Raw genomic sequence first — 20038 nt, forward strand, 5'->3', positions numbered from 1 at the left:
CAAGGCAAGAGCCCCCATCTGCCTTAATTTGTCTTCAATCCACTCACCAATGGCTCACAGTTGAATTGAGGACTGCTCATTTATCTGACTTAAAATATCTCCCATTCCTTAATTACTTAGCTCTCTGCCCTTGACTTACTCACAGCAGAATGCACGAATCAATTGAATAAGTGGCCATTAAAAGGCAGACAACTTTGACGAGTAACTTTGTCTGTTTCTTTATAAAAAAACGTGCAGTCAAAGCTGTGGACTATCCACACAGTAGGAGGGAGATCAACATAAAACCAATATCAAGCGGTCACAGGAGATTTTCTCAGACCTTGAGGCTGTTCTCTGTCTTGAAGTCTCTCTACCAACAGATGGTGCTAGTGTACAGTCCACGCTGCACCGGGAGTGATGTCGAGTTTAGGGATATATATATATATATGACTGATCAAAAAGGCTCCCACTCATCTTTATAAAGAGGGGGCAAGGAAAGAAGTTGATGTAAAGTAGAGCAACAGTGGGAGGGTTATTGTTTCAAAACGCGGTAAAATGTACAGGGACAAAGGAGTTAGAGCTACAGATTGTGAGGGAGAAGAACTTTATTCTTTGGTTCCCCGAGGGAACTCATTTAATCTGCAGGCGGACATGTTTATGTCCACATGAGGAGGCAGGTTTATCTTTTCGTCTCATTTGTCAGAAATGAGATTTCAATTACAGCCTTAAGTGGCCCTTATTTGCAAATGAAATGTCTCAAGGTTGGGGTAAAAAGCCCTGACACCTACAGTAAGTTGACACATGAGTTCCCACTGTAATTCTGCTAGTGGTAATAATAACGAAGCTGATGATTATCAATAATTCAACTCTTGTGCACCACTGATTCATTTATGTGGTCAGAATTCCAGTCTAAAGGAGAAAGAAAAACAAGGTAGACTGACAATATCTGTATGGAATGAGTGAACCCTGGTGAATGATGTCACTGAGAAGCATGGGGGAAAGTCATGTGACTATGGGACCTGAGTGATACACGCATTAGATGTCTCTGTGGATGGAGCCTCATAGATTGAAAGCAGGATTTATCAGAATTGCGTTCACGTGCACAGATCTCTGAGGCCAGTTGTCAAGGCAACAGCTAAGGCTGACAAAAAGAAAAAAAGACAGCCTGTATCGTTATAAGATATACATGTCTGTGTACGTGCCTGCTTTTACAGACAGCTCAAAGCAATTAGTCCAATCAGGATGAACATTTAACTTTAATGACTGTTTACCAGCACCAGTCGCAGCCTCCCTGACAGCACGGTTATTTCACTCTCATGCAGGAACATGCGCTATTTTCACACTATGCATGCAAAAAAAACATGTTCATCATCAAATATGAACTGATGAAAACATTTTAAATTTGGCTCTTAATTAGCCTTATATAATAGAGCCACAGAGTATACAGACGATGTATGTCCTTTCTCCTAGCTGTGCTACATATAATTAATGTGCTTATCATATCAGCATTGAGAATCTTGGACAATGATGTTCTGATGCTTAGTGTTCTGCCAACAGCTGTAGTTTATCAATTTATCCACATATTTATTGCAGGCTGAGACAGAGCTGAAAGACCCCAAAGGGACCATTCTGTTTTACAGAGTAAATGCACTGTTGTGCCATTATCAACTGCTCATTTCTGACATAAATCAAAACACTCTCTCTATAATGAGGGTCTGCTTTGTCACAGAAAAGAGCTGGGGGATTATCAGCAATTACAAACCTGAGCTCTGTAGGCTCAGCTTGTTCACAGCTGAGCATCAGTTCCCAGTACCTACAGTGGTGCAGGTAAAGACAATGTACGCACACTAATTCCTAGAGAGATTAGCGATAAAGAACTGAAGACGATGCATGCCAGTCTTGGGATTCTGCAGCAGAAGACTACATTGGGTTCTAATTACACAATTATGAACTGTTCTTTTTTAGCATGTGCTTACATATTTGTATGTGAATCAACCAATAACTGACTACTGTTCACAAACTGAGACTGCATAATATATGCATCTGTGCATGTGCAAGAGTGTGCACATAGTATAAAGACCACAAAGTGCAGAGTGTGTATAGAAGAGCTGCAGTGCAGCAGCATGAGCTCATCACCCCCCCCCCCCCCCCCCCCCCCCCCCCCCCCAACCACCACCCGCAACCCCCATTACATAAGTTAATGCAGCACACACCCTCATTATTCTCCAGGCAAGCGCTGTGAAGAGATGTTAAGGAATATGTCATCAAAAGTAGAATAACAGGAAAAAAAAGACACAGAAAGAGACAGTGCCTGTGTTTCCTTCTGAGCTTTTACAGTCCCCCCGCTGATCACAAAGAGCAGGGCAGAGCAGAAACAACACATGTTTTGGCCCAACTTACATCATACATAGCGTGTACAAAAAGGAAGACTGGGAGACATTACAAAAATATTAAAATTGTTCCTTACGTATGAATCTTTATTTGTACTCTATGCATTTTCCTCATCAGACACCTCAGCAAACACCCCGAACATGTAAAGTGGTCTCTCCAGAGGGTGGCATTCTTGAGCATTAGAGTAAACAAACTAGCCTCCTCAGATGATTAGCATTTCAAAAGCTGTACAGCTTAACATGAGCAGCGTAGATACTGCAGCAGAGGCAGTGTTCACAAATATATTCTCCCATATTGTTGTAACCCTGCAGCAAGGGAGAGACAGTGAAACTGTAGTTTATTCTCAATCCTTTCCCTTATGGTCACACAACACTAGCAAATGCATTACTGTCACAATCAAATGTCCTTTCAGCAAAACAAGGTAGCCACGCTACATAAAACTATTATTCTTAGGAAGTAATATAAAAGTAATCTAAAGAAGAGAAAAAATGTTCCACAATGCTGACGTCCCTCTGAGAGAGACATGAGTGTAAATTATTGAGAGTGTGGACACTGACTACAACTTAAGCATAGATTAGAAAAGGCCTGTGCATATATGCTTTAGATACCCGTAAACTGGATCAAAAACATGCATCAAGCTCTTGTTCTGGTCAAGGGCACTGATAAAAAAATACATGAAGATTCACCCCAAATGGAAGCCAGCCCATGGCAATAGCCTGAGGATACAAAGTGTTGCAGTGTAAACCTATTTTCCACTGGATGAGCATTTGGACAAGTGAGCAGCAGGTGAGTGGAAATATGCTGCATCAACTACATTTGGGTTTGGCACCAGTTTGTGTGACTGTGCCACTTCTGGAAATAAATCCTATAATTACAAAAGGAATATCACCATGAATTTAATCTATTCAATACCAAATCTGCAAGGCAGGAAAACTAGTTGACTTTTCTTTTATGGATAAGTGCAACTTGAAACCACCATTAACAGCCTCTTCACATCTCCATCATCCTGACATTTCTGACCAGAATACGACTTCCATCCTAGACACATCTAAGCTTTTCCAACCCTGAGTGTATTTTTTTCACTCACCACAGTGGAACTGCAAGCTTGCTTTGGCAGGTTGCTGATTTTCCATTACAAGCAGTTCCTCTCAATCCGCCACCCCCGCCAAAAAAAAAAAAAAAAAAGAGACCTCGCTTGTCATAAAGCCAGCCTACCAAAGCAGGAGACCAACAAAGGGGTCAGCGCCAGCTCTCATTTGATCTACAAGCATGATGTTGAATCACCTACTCTCCAGCACTTGGTCCAGCTCAGGCCAACACCGATTTGTGCTAATGTCCCCCGAGTTAAGTCCCGTTGGAGCTATTTACTTATTATGAAGCAGTCCAGTTCTGTCAGGAAGTGTTTAACACCCCAGTTCATTCAGATGAAACACTGTAGAGCCTCCTCCTGTACTCTGTCCCATGGATACCCACCATGGGATGAGGAGGCACTAGTGATAAGCTCCAGATCCACATGCATTAAATAAGTAATGCGGTCGTCGCCTGACTGGAGTCAGATCAGATGTACCCTGCCCTAGTGACTAAGGTGTCACTGTTACTGGATTCCCGTCTCAGTCATGGATCTCCACATTACTTTAATCTCTCAGATATAGCATTAACCTATTCAGGATGTTTAGCTCCATTGGCTCACAAATATTGTTCTTTATGTTTTGTTTTCTTTCCCAATGTACCATCCAGAAAAGGGGGAGAGGACGGGGATATAAAAGGATAGACAGCACTGGACTGGACTAGTAATAAGGAGCTCATTTGGGGCAGCTACTGTCAGCCCTCCCAAAAAGTAGCCCAATCAGAGCTTAGAACCCATCCAGTTATTATAAAAGTAGCCCAATTAAAAATTTTCATTTAAGAAAAGGTGTTTTCGGTCCTATTGTCTGTGTTCGTCTATTTAGGCAAACTCAAAACCATGCTTACAATACAGAAAACATATCAACATAAACGTCATAAACTCTAATAAAATCAGTCAGTTAGATAATGTTTGCATTAAAAGGTTTTCACTCTTATGAACAGATGTACACCTTTACAAGTATTTTATCACAGAGCTATGACAGAAAAAATTGAAATAAAGTTTTAACTTAGTTGTAATCAACTGAAATGACATCTGTGATTTATTGGGTTACAGCCTAACTTTTCATCCACGGAAAACTGTCTAAAACAATTTTACCCACCCAGATTACAGCTCAATCTGGCAACACTGATTGCATCAATGTTCTGGACTGGCAGATAACCTGAGTTGAGGTATTGGAATGTGAATCGAGAGAGAAATAGTCAGATTGGTGATACTGTTATTTGTTTTTGTTAAAAAAAAAGTGTTATCAGATATTCAGACTCTTAAATGTATACATTTGCACTGACCTCAAAATCTTAATATAATGACTAAAAACATCCCTGTATATTTGCTTTGCCCGCCAGTAAGGATAAACAAAAATCTGATCTAAGAAAGACAAACCAAAGAAAAAAAAAAACACAACAAAAACATCAACAATAAGTTCAGAGAAAAAATAGGAGAGATATTATATGAAAGTCAACATTGTGCGAGGTACAGAAGTGTTAAAATACTTTTGACTTTCCTTGCAGGCTACATGATTATCACAGGTCGAGTGTAACAGAAAGGCACAATGGAAGATACAAAATTGGTCAATTAATCACATAATCCTATCGCTATGGAGTCTGAATAATAAAAAGAAGAAGGAAAATCTTTTCTATATAATACAGAATAATGATAATCTTTGTGCTGGGTTCATTCAGAGAGATTTGAATCCTGTATGTCAGAGGACATTCCTGCTGTACACTTCTATGGTAAGCCTAAATTAAGCGATAATAAGGCTTAAAAGAGATGATGAATGGAAGAATAGCCAGATTAATCTTAAGTCATATTACCAAAGACATGTCCTTGATAAAGTAGACTGCCTTGAAAGACCTTGAAAATGTCTTTACTGTTCACTGTCCACCTTTTTCAGCTGTAGGCCAGTGAAAATTTATTTCCATGGTTCTGGAAAGGAAACCACTAAGCTCGAGCATATAGACAGGGATGTTATTTGATCAGACGTCAGAAATATCTGCACAGACTTCTGCGGTTAGTCGGAAAGACAACCCTCACTTATACTGGAGGCCACTGCCATCCACACTGGTCCGTGCCAGATGGTCTCCTACCTTATAGTTCGGCTGGAGATGCAGTACTTCCACATCGCATTCCATATGGCAGTGACATCACCGGAGGCATCAGACATGCCGGAAAAAAATGCGCATGGCACCGAAAGGAAGTTTCAGCAAAGTTTGAAAAACACAAAACTGCAGCAACTCCCCTTAAAAGAGCCACAAAAAGTACAGTCTGTGCTCACTCCCTTCCTGACCACAAATTACACACCACATCCTTCACTTTCCATAGAAAAACCACAGAGAAATTCATTCTTTTGCTGCTAAAGTTACTTCGTCTATGCCTTTTCGAAGTTCTCCCTGCCCTGGTTTATGTTGGGCTCAGAGTTGCTGCTCTAGCAAGCTGCGTGATGACCAAGTAAGGTAAAGGCCCGGTGCATATAGCAGAAGAAAATCATCCCTCTTCTTAACAAAAGCTCTCCACCCACATTGAACCACACCAGTCCTCTTTGCAGACACCCCTTCCTTTTTGTTCCTTTTTGCACCGTCCAATGCAATCTTCCACTCATCTGGTGCTCCCCAATGGTGATGGGCAGGGCCTATGTTATGTGTGTGCTTGTGTTTATGTGGAAGTGACTGCAAGAGGGAGAGAGAAAGAGTAATAAAGATAGATGGAGGGACAGAAAGAGCATGAGAGCTTTAAGTCCCTGTGTGTATTGTAATACTTGGGCCCGTGGCCAACAATCACACTGCTCTCAATGGGAAGGCCACGCAGGAGGGAGGGTGAACCCCAGTTCAGCAGCTGGGAGAGGCTGTTTTGAGTTACTACACTGACCTCGCTTTAACAACACAGTCTCAGTCCTGGGATACAATCCGACTATGTTACTCTGAAGCCCGAGCAATGTAATGAGTTACGCCCAATGACCAGGATATTCCAGTAACTCTGCGGGATTAAACACATAATGAGTTGTTCACAGTGTGTGGAAAAACAAAATCAACAATCTTCCTAAATAATTCCAAAGCCCACTGAGTCATGGACTGAGATCAGCCATTTGCAGCAGTTTGCAAAAGATATTTCTTTATTATTTAGAACTAAGTGGACCACACACCTTTTGAAGTCAGATTTGAAATTGCTGTATATGACACTACAAAATAAAAGATCTGACATAAAAGCTGATCAGCAGCATTTGGTATTGAGGTAGCACCTACACCTGGGGGGCGGGGGTTCGGGGGGGGGGGGGGGGGGGGCTGAAGCCTATGTTCAAAGAAGAGCTGCCAGCTAAAGCGGTGATGCATTATTAATGAATCATGGACATACTGTATCCTCACCTTCAGAATACTAACAAATTGTGTGTTTATATATGTGCATTAGCACATTGAGATGTGACAGAAGGCAGGTGGTCCTGAATTTCACGCTGAATTTCATACTGGATCAGTGTTTTCACACCGCAGCTCACTTCTGATTCAGACATCAAACATCTGCGGGACTGGATGTGTATGAAGTAACTCTCTGCAAACATAGCTGGTCAGATATTTTGTGTCGGAGTAGCAGGAGGAGACTGAAACAAAATATTGTAGCTTGTGTCTGTAAAACTGCATAACCTGGGATCTGAATGATGTCAAATGAGGGCAAAGTATTGATTCTGAGCAACTACAGTCCTTTAAATTGCAGCTTGAAACACAAAAGTGAAATACATTTGATATTACAGATCATCAGACATATGGTGGATTAAGCTAAGAGTGAAGACCACCCATGGATAATCCATTCATGTCTGTCTTTTTGTTTACACCTTCAACATAGTTTTGTGCAAGCAAGCTCAATGTGCATCACAATTTAAGGGGCTGAAGTATATGTATGGAATGTAGAGCATCAAATATGTGTGTCGTGATAGGCTGTAAAAGAGTCTCAAAACAGCAGCAGGGGGATGGGGTGAGTAATTTACAAAGTGTGAGAGACGAGTGTGCACCTTTTTAACATACCTGGATTCTGCAGAATACATATGTCTGGGGTAAAACCTCTAATATGTTGTATTCAAGCACAGAAAAGGAAACCATGATCTTCAAGCTGTTAGATATCTTGCATTCTCTTATTCACTGCAGTGATTTACACTTTGAAGTGTCACCAAAAGACATTAACTTAAATCTGATGTCATGATTGGCATGTTGTGGTGAAAGACTCATTAAAGATTCATAAAAAATTGATTTCTGTGTCAACTGTTGTTGCAAGCTCAGGCATATATGATGCAGTAGGTGAAAGGTGAATGGGGAGACATTCCCAATCGGACAGAGATGAATGAATTCAGTCAGAGCCAGCTCATCTCGTCCTTTTCAGCAGTGCCAACTAAACAGACAACCGACACAAACAAGATCATTCTAAGTGCCAAGTTACTTAACCAAGTGCTCCTACAAAATAACAGCCATAACCTGGTTCCCTCGGAGAAATCGATGGTTCAGCCAGCTTGCATGCCCCTGAGTAATGTCTCTCTCAGTCAGTGTGCAGAGCTGAGCTCCACAACAGTTTCTCTTTCAATCAGACATGACTGATGAAGCAATGTCTGCTTTAAACACATTGATTTGCTTAATGCTGCAATTCAACACAGGCAGCAACATCAACAAGCTGATGGCGCTCTTTGATAAATATGAGCTGTCCAGAACACGTAGCGCAATAAGTTCAAGAAATGATCTAAGTCAAACATGACTGCAGAACGCAGAACGTAAACATACCTCTTATAAAAGTTGTTGTGAGGGTGCAAACACAGCACATGCCAGTAATCCAGGCAAAACGCTTTGAACTTCCACATCCTCAGCTCAGACAATCAACAGGGCAGTATAGCAGCTGGATCCAACAACACTAAAAGGCACCAGGATGGCACCACAAGCACAGGACGCTACTCATTTCTTCAGCCAGTGAATCGCTAGCGTGGACGTCGGGTCTGTCCTCCTCTGAAGCGTCAGCCTCGCCACTGCCACTGGATAACAGCCTGAGTGGTTTTAACCCACCCAGAACAGCCACATCACTCCTGGACCTGTCTCAATCATCGCCAACCCAGAAAGCCAGGCCTTCTAGGAACCCTCGATAGGATTGATCTGGACCCCAGTATTTATGCTCGGTATCCACCCCCCACCCCCCCAAAAAAAGCTCTATTTTGGCTGCTTCGGCTCTGTTTTAGCTCCTATCCAGGTCAGCCAGTCTGTCCTCTGTGCCGGTCCCTGAACACAGTGCGTCAGCCCAGGATCCTCTGAGACATCATGGCTACAGCCGAAGCACTGCAATGCTCCAGCAGGCACAGGTACTGGAATGTGTAGGAGTGCAGGTATGGGAAGGAACCCTCCAAAACTCGCTCATCCCTGTTCCACAGACTCAACAAGGATCATCAATGGCCTCCTCTGCAGTCTCCTCCTCTGCTGCCAGAACAAACTTTCCAATGAGGTGAGAGACTGGGTCCTCTCTCTCACTCTCAGCGTGGCTCTTTCTTCAGCCTAACGCCATCCCTTCTCCTCCTTTTCTCCGTCCTCCAGCAAAATCCCCCTCTCTCTCCTCCTACCTATGTCCCCTTCTCCCGATCCTCTCCCTCTTTCTGTCTGTCTCTCTCTCTCTCTCTCCCCTTCTTACAGCTGCTGCCATCCACACAGGACCTCCCAGAAATGTGCCGATTCTGGTTGCTGGGCAACACTACCGTACTACTGAAGCTTCAAATGGAAGCCTAGCAGAGTAGCCGCGATTGGTCTGCATTTCAGCGGGGAGGGGTTGCTGCAATGTTGTATGAGCACATGAGTTTAAACACATGCTTTGTTAAAATAAATATGAGCTTCAAGTGCTTTCATGTTTTCACAGTGTCTAGTAAACGAAAGGAAATGTTGCCTTATTTGACTCATCAAGGTCGTGGAAGCATTACAGAAAACACAATTGCACCTAGATTGCCTGGGCAAAATGCTCAGTTATGGTCAATAGAGTGATTCATGAACTGAATTAAAACTGTTAACTGCTGAGATAGGAATGGTGCAATGGCAGAACGAATGGGGTGAAATTGAATTTATGAGTATAAGAAGGCCAGTATGATAGACCTGGATCAAAGAAATGTGTGTCTTCATTAGAAGCATGTTTCAATGTGCTGCAGTGCTTAGAGGAGCCATACGACTTAGACACATAAAACATTGCTCTCTTTTCATGTGTAAGGGGGGGGGGGGGGGGGGGTTGCATTTGAACACAAGCACAGAGCTGTTCTTTCTCTGCCTGAGATGCAGTGCCACGCTGCAGTGCCACCCAGTCCCAGCAGTCATGGGAAAGGGGTGTGGAGGGGCCCCTCATCAATATTCAGGCACGGTCAGTGTCCAAACACACAAAAAATTTATTTAGACAAACAAGCAGAGTACAAACACACAAATAAACACACATATTATTGTGTGTGCATATTTACACATTAACACACTAATTGGTGTAGTTAGATCTGATTTGTCTGACAAGTCATCTCCACATGACTCTTTTCACACACCTCCTGGCACAATATGGGCTTCCTCTGTTTTCCCAAGCCAAGATATAGACAGGCCAGAGCAGCGCAGAGACTATAATGACAGCCCGTGTGAACAGCAGGGACACTAAGGAATTAATTAATCTAAACACCATTCATCAGCCCTTTGTCACAAATCAGGAATCGCAGAAAATGACCACACACTGACTGAGTCTTTTATCTGTGCTCCTCATCTCAACTTGCCTTTCAGTGAGTTAACATTCCACGTTCTCCCTACATAACAAGGGTGCTTATCTTCCTGTTAAAATTTCAGCACTCTGAACTTCAGTGGTTTCACATCATTTGTCGGGAAGAAAAATTAGGAAGCGAATTTAGTGCAGATTATCAGATAATATTTAGAGATAGAGGCTAATGCTGGAGATAAAATCCACCAACCGCAATTAAGGCCACAGTTAAAAGGTAAGCGACTGCACTTAAATAAATATTTTCCTCACTATTTCCAAAAGCACATAATGGCTGTTGTTCATCATGACGACTTACTCATGTGGGTCATACCAGATGGAGAACCCTTTTAGTTCCCCGTTTCTCATTCATGTGAAGTTGCCTGCCAGTGGTGAGTGTGGGTGGAAACCCCACTGTTTATGTGAGCAGAACATACTGGAGTCTGTCAAAGGCAAAGAAGAGCAATTATTGCAGCACTGACTGGCAGAAAAACACAGATGGCTCTGACTCAAGCACACATGACAGGCTATTATTTGTTTTTGCAGGATGAAGAGCTGAGCATGTTTGTATACAACCACAACAGTATATGATTTCATAATGAGATGGAATGATCACCCAACATGGCACTGGCATGTTCATATGTCTGGTGAACTGGTGTGTGCGTGCTTTAAAGAGCCTGCTAAATGAACATTCTTTCTAATTATCACGATGCATGTCTCCACCTACACTTTATCAAGCTGAGAGTTATCTTGTAGGCTGTCAGTTTTTTTCAGTGTTTGGCAAGGGTGAGATGTATCCAGTGGCAAATTACTCACTACCAATTTTTTTGAGAGATTTTTCTATACGTAAGAGTGGAAAGTGACAGGCAATATCAGACGAAGGAGGGGGGTAATAACAGCAGTGCCTGACTGATTCACATCTGGGACCTTACATGGTTACACGTGTCTCAGTGCCTCGGACTGCTAGGCCACCAGGACTCAAACACTCATCATTCATTTTGATGCTCTTTTCCGCATTTGTGATGGAGGTCTAAACCCTGCAAATCAATGTCAGTGCCTTTCAGCAGAGGTCATGGTCAATGTCAATTATGTAAAGGGTCATATAAAGCAACCAAAAGCATGTGTTTGTATGTCATTATGAGTGCAAAAAAGCATGGTGAGGACATAAAAATATGATAGGTACTTCTTTCCTGCCTGACTAAAATCCCCATCGCACCACAGGTAGATCATTATGTAGCTACACTGTTTCAGAGATCAAAAGGCTATACAAGACAGACAATTATATCTGTTCAGCCATCAATCTGAATAAATGACCTCATGTGAAACGCCTATAAAAGCCTTTTGACAAGCACTCATTGTCTCCAGGTTTCTACGAGTGCATTATACTGTAGTACACTGATGCGGGCTGATGTTGTGCTTTACAATGCAGGGAACTCACAGTCCCTGCGACTGAGCCAGTAAATCGCTGATAAGCCGCCCTAAGGATTTCACGATGACCTGCTCTGTGTGGGTCATGTGCAGTCAATAAGCACAGTAGAAAATAACCTGCTGCAGAAAATCCTCTGGTCAATGGTACCTGAGAATGGGTGAAACGGGGAGCTGAAGTAGTGGACAAGCGGCTGTGCTCAGCTTGTGCAATACACTGGAGAAACAAACCATGGATAAGAACCTGGAGCACGGCTATAAAAGATAAGACAGACATGCAAGAAAATGACAATTATGGGTGGACCTTAAAATCGACCCGTTTGTAGGGTGGCTGTCCTGCCCACAAAGAATCTGATTGGACAATAGCATTAATGCTAACCCTTTGTCTGTCTTGTTAGGCCTTCCTGCCAAACTGATCCATTCAAAAGGGGACAAAAGAAGATAAACAGATTCCATAAGCTATAATAACCATCATACATCGTAGAGTAAAAGCCACTAAAACTTCATGATAAAAATATCATGATAACTAGTATTTAAAGTATACAGAAGAACCTGGGCGCATATTAATGTGTGAGGGTCTGTCTGAAAGGATGTATGTTAGAAAAGTTCACCCCCTGGTGGCATATTGGAGCAACGTCTATGCTAACTAATGTGATTGGGGGAATGAGGAGTCTGACAGGCATGCTGATTCACTCAGAGCACATAAACCCAATACATCATGGAAATTAATTTATTTCTTATTTATACCGCATCAGAGAAGCTTGCAATAAATGGCAGACTTTAGATCTCAAGTCTACCTCTCTAACTTCTACACAAAAACAGCGTTTATTTTTAGATCAATAAACACAGTTTATGGGAGCTGCATGGACAATGCAGTTTACAACTAAGATTCAGGGGGATTTATAATGGTGCCTCACTGATGTGTCACACAGTTAGGCTTCCTCTTCTATTTGGGTTAAAAAACACAATTCCTGCAGTGAGCAGGGAGATACAATTACTGGCAAAGAGAGAGGCACAGAAGCTCAAGAGTATCTGACTAGTATGTCAGCTTATACTATAGGGCAGCTACTATTATTTCAGATTATTTTGTAGAAGTGCTCTGGGGAGACTATCTTACATGAAAGTTGCAGCACAGTTTGCACAAGTGCAAGCTATTGTATCGCACAAGTTTGTACAGTACAGCTGTTTAACCCCCAGCCTGGAAGCAGCCAGGCAGAAGATAGGTAGAGGGGGGAAAGGGGCAGAACAGAAGGGAAGGACAAGGAAGGTTTGGAGACAATCCAGAAAGAGAGAGACGCATGCAGGATCAGGAGGGGATAATAACAGCAGACACACTCCTCGCGCTTTGGCTTTGCAATAAAGCAGAAAGCACAGGACAGACAGCAAGGTGAAGAAAAAGAGAACAAAAAATGGGGGGTGAAATCCTCTGTGGCTGCTTGGAGGCGGATCCTATTGTCTTCAGTCTCTGCCAGCTATCTTGAAGGCCTTTCATAACCTGAGGCTGGGCAACAGAACTGATGAAGAGAGCCGTCTTCCCTGTCAGAGAGGGTACACTTAGATGCAGGACCACCAGACAAGCGCACGTGTTCAACACACCAGGCTGTATTTGACACAACACTCAAGTCCACTCTGAAAGAGAAGAGATGTTTGTATCTTCTTTAATAATCATAAAAATGATATAGTCTGTGGAATGATGTGTACAGCCTTATAACAGAGCCAGTTTTTGCACATCGCTATGATTCACCGTTTGAATCCCTGACAGGATTATCACGTCTTGCTATAAAGTAAGCACGCACAGCACAGACTGAAATTCCAGTCATGAAAAACGAAAAACATGCATAGAATAAATATACTGTAAAAGCATGAGTCAGTTGGTATGCACGCTGTAGAAATGGCTTAAAGCGTGAAAGCAGCACCCTTTTTCAATTCTGACACAGTGAACAGAAAACCATAGAATAGGAATCAATATGCGAGATAACATGCTCAGTGACATCTTGTTATGGTGGTTATTATATAACTTGTTGATGATAAACATATCCTCATGCCGGTTTTCATTTTTCCCAGAGGAACATAATGTTCTAGAGATGCATCCTTTTCTGATGCACCCAAATCTCCTCTGTGCTGTCGCTTCTGACGTGGCTATTGGCAAAGGCAGGGGCTTATTTTGGGTGGTTTCAAACCACAGATGCACCAAGACTAGCTACTCCCCTGAGGAAACTTTAACTCACAGAGATGTGCCCATAAGAGCCCAGCAGCTCCCATTGGTTTGATAATCCTTACAGATGGCTGACACAGCTCCAGCTGCAAACTCAGCCACTGAAAAGTCAGTGCCAACCTACAGATGTCCAGCTGCTGACATTTGAGTGTGCAAATGACAGCCTTTGAGCTGACTGAGCTCAGCCAAAGCCAAGAGCCAAATGGCTACTGTAGCATTGGGTACAGTAGGGTACAGTATGGTACAGCAGGCTGCTTGACTTGACAGACTGATCTAGTGTTGGAGCTCTCTTTCCATCTGCGCTGGCAAAACACCTCAGTGAGGTGATTCATGACCACTCTATGATCAATTCTAATATATTCATGATCTATTATGTTCTACTGTGCTCTGTTCTAGTCTGTTCTCTCAGAATATTATTGATGGAGCAGGAGAGGAAAACTTAAAGTGTTAATGTCTATCTGTCAAAACCATTAAGAAGAGATCAAAAGTTGATAAGCTATATATAAGCTATACAGCCCTTGGTATAATGACTAAAGTAGTAATGACGGTGCTTTAATAGCTATAATCATGTCCACCTTATAGAATGACTGTAGTCATTTATGGCAGCAGACAGTCACTCTATCAGAGAAGACACAAATCATATTATGATTATAATGAAAAACTATTAAAAAGGACAGGCCTGTATATACATACAGCATGTTTTCCTGCTTTAACTAGTGACTCACGTCTAGCTCTGGAACATCATGCCCCCATCCACTGATGCCACATGAACTGACAGCATGCTCTGTGCCAGGTCATGTGCTGGCAATGCGGTGCATTGTGTACAGTTGCTGTCTCATGCAATAGCGGCATGCATCCTAAAGATTCTGTCTCCGGCTGAGGCATATTCTGAGCTATGCTGGCAGCTAGTCTTTGTGCACTCTATTGGTCTCGCAGGCCTAGCACACTCTGCTGTCAAAGGCTCAGGCTCAAAGTGGAGGAATGCGCTGTCAGTGCCTTACAGCTCTGGTGACGCACTCTATTTTTCATCAGCGCTATCGTCACTTGAACAGGGGCATAGCATTAAAAATCTCTCAGCCAATAATGGGAAATGGGAATTCCTGCTGTAACGGCTTCATGGCATGAATGCCCTCTGAGAATGCATGACATTATCTGTATGAAGCCCACTGATGTTTATTAGTCACCTTATCGGTGCAATTCAGTGTGCTGAGCACAAGAAGGGATTTAGAACCACGCACAAAGATCAAACCTCCTGGACGTTAATGTCACAGACAATAGGATTACCAGGCATTTGGTTTTGAAAAAAAGACATGCACATCCCAACTCTGATACAAATCTTTCATGATCAGAATTACAAAAATCTGCATATTATTAGATAGCGATGATTTTTTTACCATGCGTAAGCCAGGTAACAACAACTACTGAACAAAGAAGCCGGGCAGCATTACTGGTGCAAAGAATCTACAGATCCATGTCCCTTCTGACAAAACCAATGCAGGAGCTTAGCAATACCATTACAGTTTCAATATTTGTACTATTATACAAAATGCAACACGTGCAGTGCAAACATTCAGTGTCTCTCCCTGCTGTGTGGTCCAGTACATTGCACCAGTAAACTGTATGACAACCAGTTACCTAAATGCCTCAGTTGTTCTTTCTTATATATGTGATATGAATATGCATTTTCAAGGCGTACACGTTTGTGCTAAACAGAAACAAAATACACTTCCCATATCTTGTCGTTTTTTTGAGTGTTCCAACCAAGTCAACCTCTGCATGCCTTCAGGCCAGAGTAGTGAAGTGTAGTAACCTTATTTTTGGCCAAGTCCAGAATACCCTTTTCTTCGCCGTCAAGTGTTATAGGCACAGCATTACAATTCCAGAGGGACTGGAGCCAGCAATGGTGAAATTACATTTACAACAGAATAGAGTCATGCCGTTCCAGCTCCTCATTAAATGAGTATTGGCCAGACACTGTGAGCCTCAGTCAAACCTACACATTAGTGTCGATCTGCAGCACATCTCCTCTGTCCTGTAACAACAACAGAAAATGTTTCACAAAGTTGTTGATTTGCACCAAACTTTGATCTTCGTGATCTTTGCCCCTCGGCCTGGTCACGTGACTTTCCATCTATAAGGATGGAAGAAGACCACAGACACAGAATGAATCATATAATCCAATCATAATTACTCATACACTAAAGGAACTGATCTGAGAAATGCATTCATGCAATAATGTGCACTGTACACATGGAAACAAAACAGAGCTTTAAGCCAGTGAATAGCAGGGGCAGATTGCCTGTGAAGGACTCAGTGGAGACCTGTGAAGGTCTCATATTCATTAAAATGAATGATCACCATGTATGGGATTAGATCATGACATGACAGGGTAATTCTGCTCAACGTTACGCACCAGCTGGTTAGTACATGTGTGAAAAATTCAAGCGTTCACATTCATAGTTATACTTACAGGGTAGAATCTAAACACACTACAACAACGAAAACACAAACTTAAATGTACCTCTGCGGAGAAACAAGGTAGGAGAATGCTTATTCAGCTAAATACTGAAGGTGCTGAGTATTAGGCAAGGGTAGATTGTGTGCAGACAATTCTTATACAGCACCATTTCAAAAATACAAACCCTAACACACTTCAAAGAAAAAACACAATTTAATTTTGTCCACCTTTCATCCTAGCTAGATGTGACACGTGATTAACTGAAGTAGAGATGCAAGCTTTCCACACACAGACTGCAGGACTCATCACCATCCCAAAAATAACAGCTCAGACCCAGCCGCATTTTACACACACACACCACACACACTCTAGCAATACAACACGCACATACACATTGTTCAAATCACACCCGAGAACACACTCACACCCCCATATACAGTATATACGGCAGAAGATGTGAGGAACTCATGTGCCCAGGAAAAGCTGTCACAGCATCATCCACAAATGAGTCATTTTCCCCCAGCCACCCGATGCTCTAAAACCGTTGCTCACATGACTCTGTTGTGATTTGGGCTCACAAATACAATACAACATTCATGTTTCATCACTTTGTGTAAAGACACATGGTATGAAATCATCCCAGTGACATTTTTGCATCTCATTCACACCAACAAACGTATGTTCCACCTCAGCGCCCCTCCCCAGGAGAGAGACGTTGTTTACTAAGGGCACAGGAAGGGAACATGAGAGGACAGAGCAAGGTCTGGATGCTATAGGTGACTCAGCATAGACACTAAAGAGGTAGACACCGTGTTTTCCACCACCACCCACTCGACTGCTGTCTCCATGAATGGGAGCGACACCAGTGCCGCCCGGGCAGGCGAGCACGCCTGACAGCATTCACAATGAACATGCTACTCACATGTCGTAGAGCCGGTAACCCATGGCAGAGCCCGGTCTGCTTGAGTGGGACCCGGGGTCTCGCGTTCGCCTGGGGTCCGTGCTGCTCACCACCGCGCGCCACACACTTGGTTTGTCCATCCTGTATGCTGGTCAATGGGACTCGACGATGGGATGGTGTGCGCACACTGGCTCACTCACATTCACTCTCCCTCTCCCTCCCAGTCACAAACATGGGCTGCCAGAGAGCAATGTGTGTGATGTAACAAGGAGTGTCCAAGAGGCTGGAGGCTGGTGGGGGGGTGCTGCTGATGGTGATGGAGAGGAATCGTGGGGGAAGTGTCGTAGAGCCCAGAAGCTAAAGGAGCTGTCTGTCAAGCACCTACGAGAAGCCTCTATTTTAAAAGCATGGTATAATTCTTTACAGGTGCCAGTGCCTGGGGAGGCTGCTAATCCTAAAGAAAAAGGAAGAGGACGCGACCTGCAGGAGAGCTACTATTGACTGCCTCTCATAAACACAGAGAAGTATCTGCATACGCCTCTCTCCACCCTCTTATATGCTCCAAGTAGTACAGTCCTCAGCAGGGCCACACGATTGGCTCCTTGGTCTCCATAGAAACAGAAGGATGTGTCAGAGGTAGGGCTCATTATCATGCCTTCTCTCTCCTCCCTCCCATTTTGTTTTCACTCCCTCTCTCCTCTCCTTCTATCCCTATCTCTCTCTCTCTTCCCATTTCTCTTCTTCGCACATACACCCAACCTCCCTCCCCATCTTTCTCTCTTCTGGAATCAATGCACTTTTCTCTGTAGTGTCTTTCAAAACAGATGAGGCTTTCCAGCCTAATGAGGGATGGTACTAACAGGTAAGGATGCTGCATAGTTCTGATTAATTATGTCTGCACAGAAACAAAACACTACAGAGAAGACAGGGATGGGATCATGGAAGCAAATTAAAATTTCAGACATGATCAGAACAAAAATAAGTCATTTGGACTAGGAGCTACAAACTGTTTCTACAGTTCTGGACTTCATGTCGCCTGACACACAAAGTCACTGAAATAGAAATTGTGTTGCTTGCACAGACATTGCATCACGTACAAGTGATGCCAAAATCAGAAAGGAAGTGTGAAAAATTAAGCAGAAATAAGGCAACATTACTTAAGTTTCAGTCTTAATTCAGGAGGAAAATGAATTAAGACTGAATCTTCAAAAGTTTTTGCTGCAAAATGGGTCAGAATGAACACAAGCTATAGATGGTGTAGACCTACAGCACAGTGGCTTCCTTAAGCCACAAGGTACTGTGCATCTATTGGGGAAATGATGGTACTGTTGTTGACACCTTCACCAGGTAACAGCATCCAAAGAGGGACTGCAGGCAGGCAGGAGAGTGTCTATGGAGACAAGCTCTCATCAGGACTTTTTAAAAGCCCCCCCCACACACACACACACACACACACACGGGAGACAGAAACCCTGCGCTGATGGTGCACAGTCTCGAAGGGAGGTTACATTTCTTCCCAGGTGGACTCAATGGCACACAGCACTGTCCATATATCGAGTGTTAACGCCAAGGTGACTGTCATATCTTTATGTTTTTGTTAATAAACTTGTGTAGTGGCTAATTGTATATGTGCGTCATCTCGGTGCAATTAAACTGGCTATGTGATTTCTAATTATCAAGCACAAGTACTGATCCCTCCAGCTCTGACATGCGCCTGTCTTCACTAAACTATAAGCGCATGCGTGACTGTGCCTGTGTGTGCACACCTGTTTGTGTGTTTGTGCACACCCGTGAGAGTGCAGAGTGGAAACCCTGTATCATTTTTGACTCCAACATTATCACATCACCACATTAAAACTTCACATCCACATTTCCAGAGCAAGACCAACTGCTGTCCAGATTGCCATTCCATGGCTCACATTCCCCAGATGAAGACTAACGTGTTTGGTAAGCTATGTCCATTTTGGGCACTCCATGAGCTTTCCTTTTGAGCCAACCTCAAGCCATGATATCCACTTTACATACAATTTATCACATAATATGGAGATTGCCATTGAATCTACTGAGCCTGTTCATGTTCGTAGGCAGATACAACTAAATTATATATTATATATATATATATATATATATATATATATATATCAATTGACAAACTACAGTTTTTTTGCCCCGTTTGGACAAGGCTCTGAGGTTAATACAACTGACATTTCTATTCAATGATTGCTGGACGTACTTCAGATTGCAGACTTAAAGACCTGTCTTGTAATGTCATAGAGCACAGAGATTAATTAGTTAATTAGTGAGGTGTTCCAGTAAAACTCGAGCACAATTCTACCAAATTTTGGCATTCAATGTAATGTTAACCTCCGGGTTGACTAGTGACCAATCTGTGTGCTCTGTTCACTGTGTGTGTACATACTGTATGTGTGTGCATGCATGGTGAAATGTTCTGGGGGAAGGGGTTTGCACAGGGGCAATGGTGAGCTCTGTTCAGTTCAACACACAGTGTGTTTCTGCAAACCCCGGGCAGAGTGTTAGCAGTCAGGGCACACACACCAACAGAGGAGCAGAGCGGTGAGCAAGATGCTCTTTCAAATTGACAAATTACCTTAAATTCATGGTTTCAGCAATACACCTTTTAACACAAAAGGGCAGACTTTAATGCCTCCACAAGCACATACACAATTATAAGGGCTGAATTTAATTTTAGTTTCTGGCCTAGCACGGCCCTGCATGCATCAGGACATGTTGCTATGTGGCCTTGTAGATGTACAAATAATGCATACGTTGGCCTTCCTTTGCCAACCTCTTGACTCTCCTCTGTCA

The 20038-nt window shown here is 42.9% G+C and overlaps 1 protein-coding gene across 6 annotated transcripts in view; it reads right to left on the reverse strand.

Annotated features, from left to right (window-relative positions):
- Positions 1-20038, reverse strand: part of LOC119905314 (IQ motif and SEC7 domain-containing protein 1-like) — a 95008-nt gene that overhangs the window by 34432 nt on the left and 40538 nt on the right. The window contains exon 1 of one of the 6 annotated variants that reach the window (XM_038722189.1): positions 17234-17381. The exons of 3 other annotated variants lie outside the window; for them this stretch is intronic. In XM_038722189.1, coding sequence (XP_038578117.1) covers positions 17234-17352 — 119 coding nt within the window. In that variant the 5' untranslated portion in view covers positions 17353-17381. Of the gene's footprint in view, positions 1-5580; positions 5733-8247; positions 8371-17233; positions 17382-20038 lie in introns of those variants that run through there. 2 more of the 6 variants (XM_038722193.1, XM_038722191.1) reach the window with 2 other exon arrangements.

Source organism: Micropterus salmoides, unplaced genomic scaffold, assembly GCF_014851395.1.
Source record: "Micropterus salmoides isolate LMB-PRFRI ecotype aquatic unplaced genomic scaffold, ASM1485139v1 Ms_hic_scaffold_16, whole genome shotgun sequence".
NCBI lineage: Eukaryota > Metazoa > Chordata > Actinopteri > Centrarchiformes > Centrarchidae > Micropterus > Micropterus salmoides.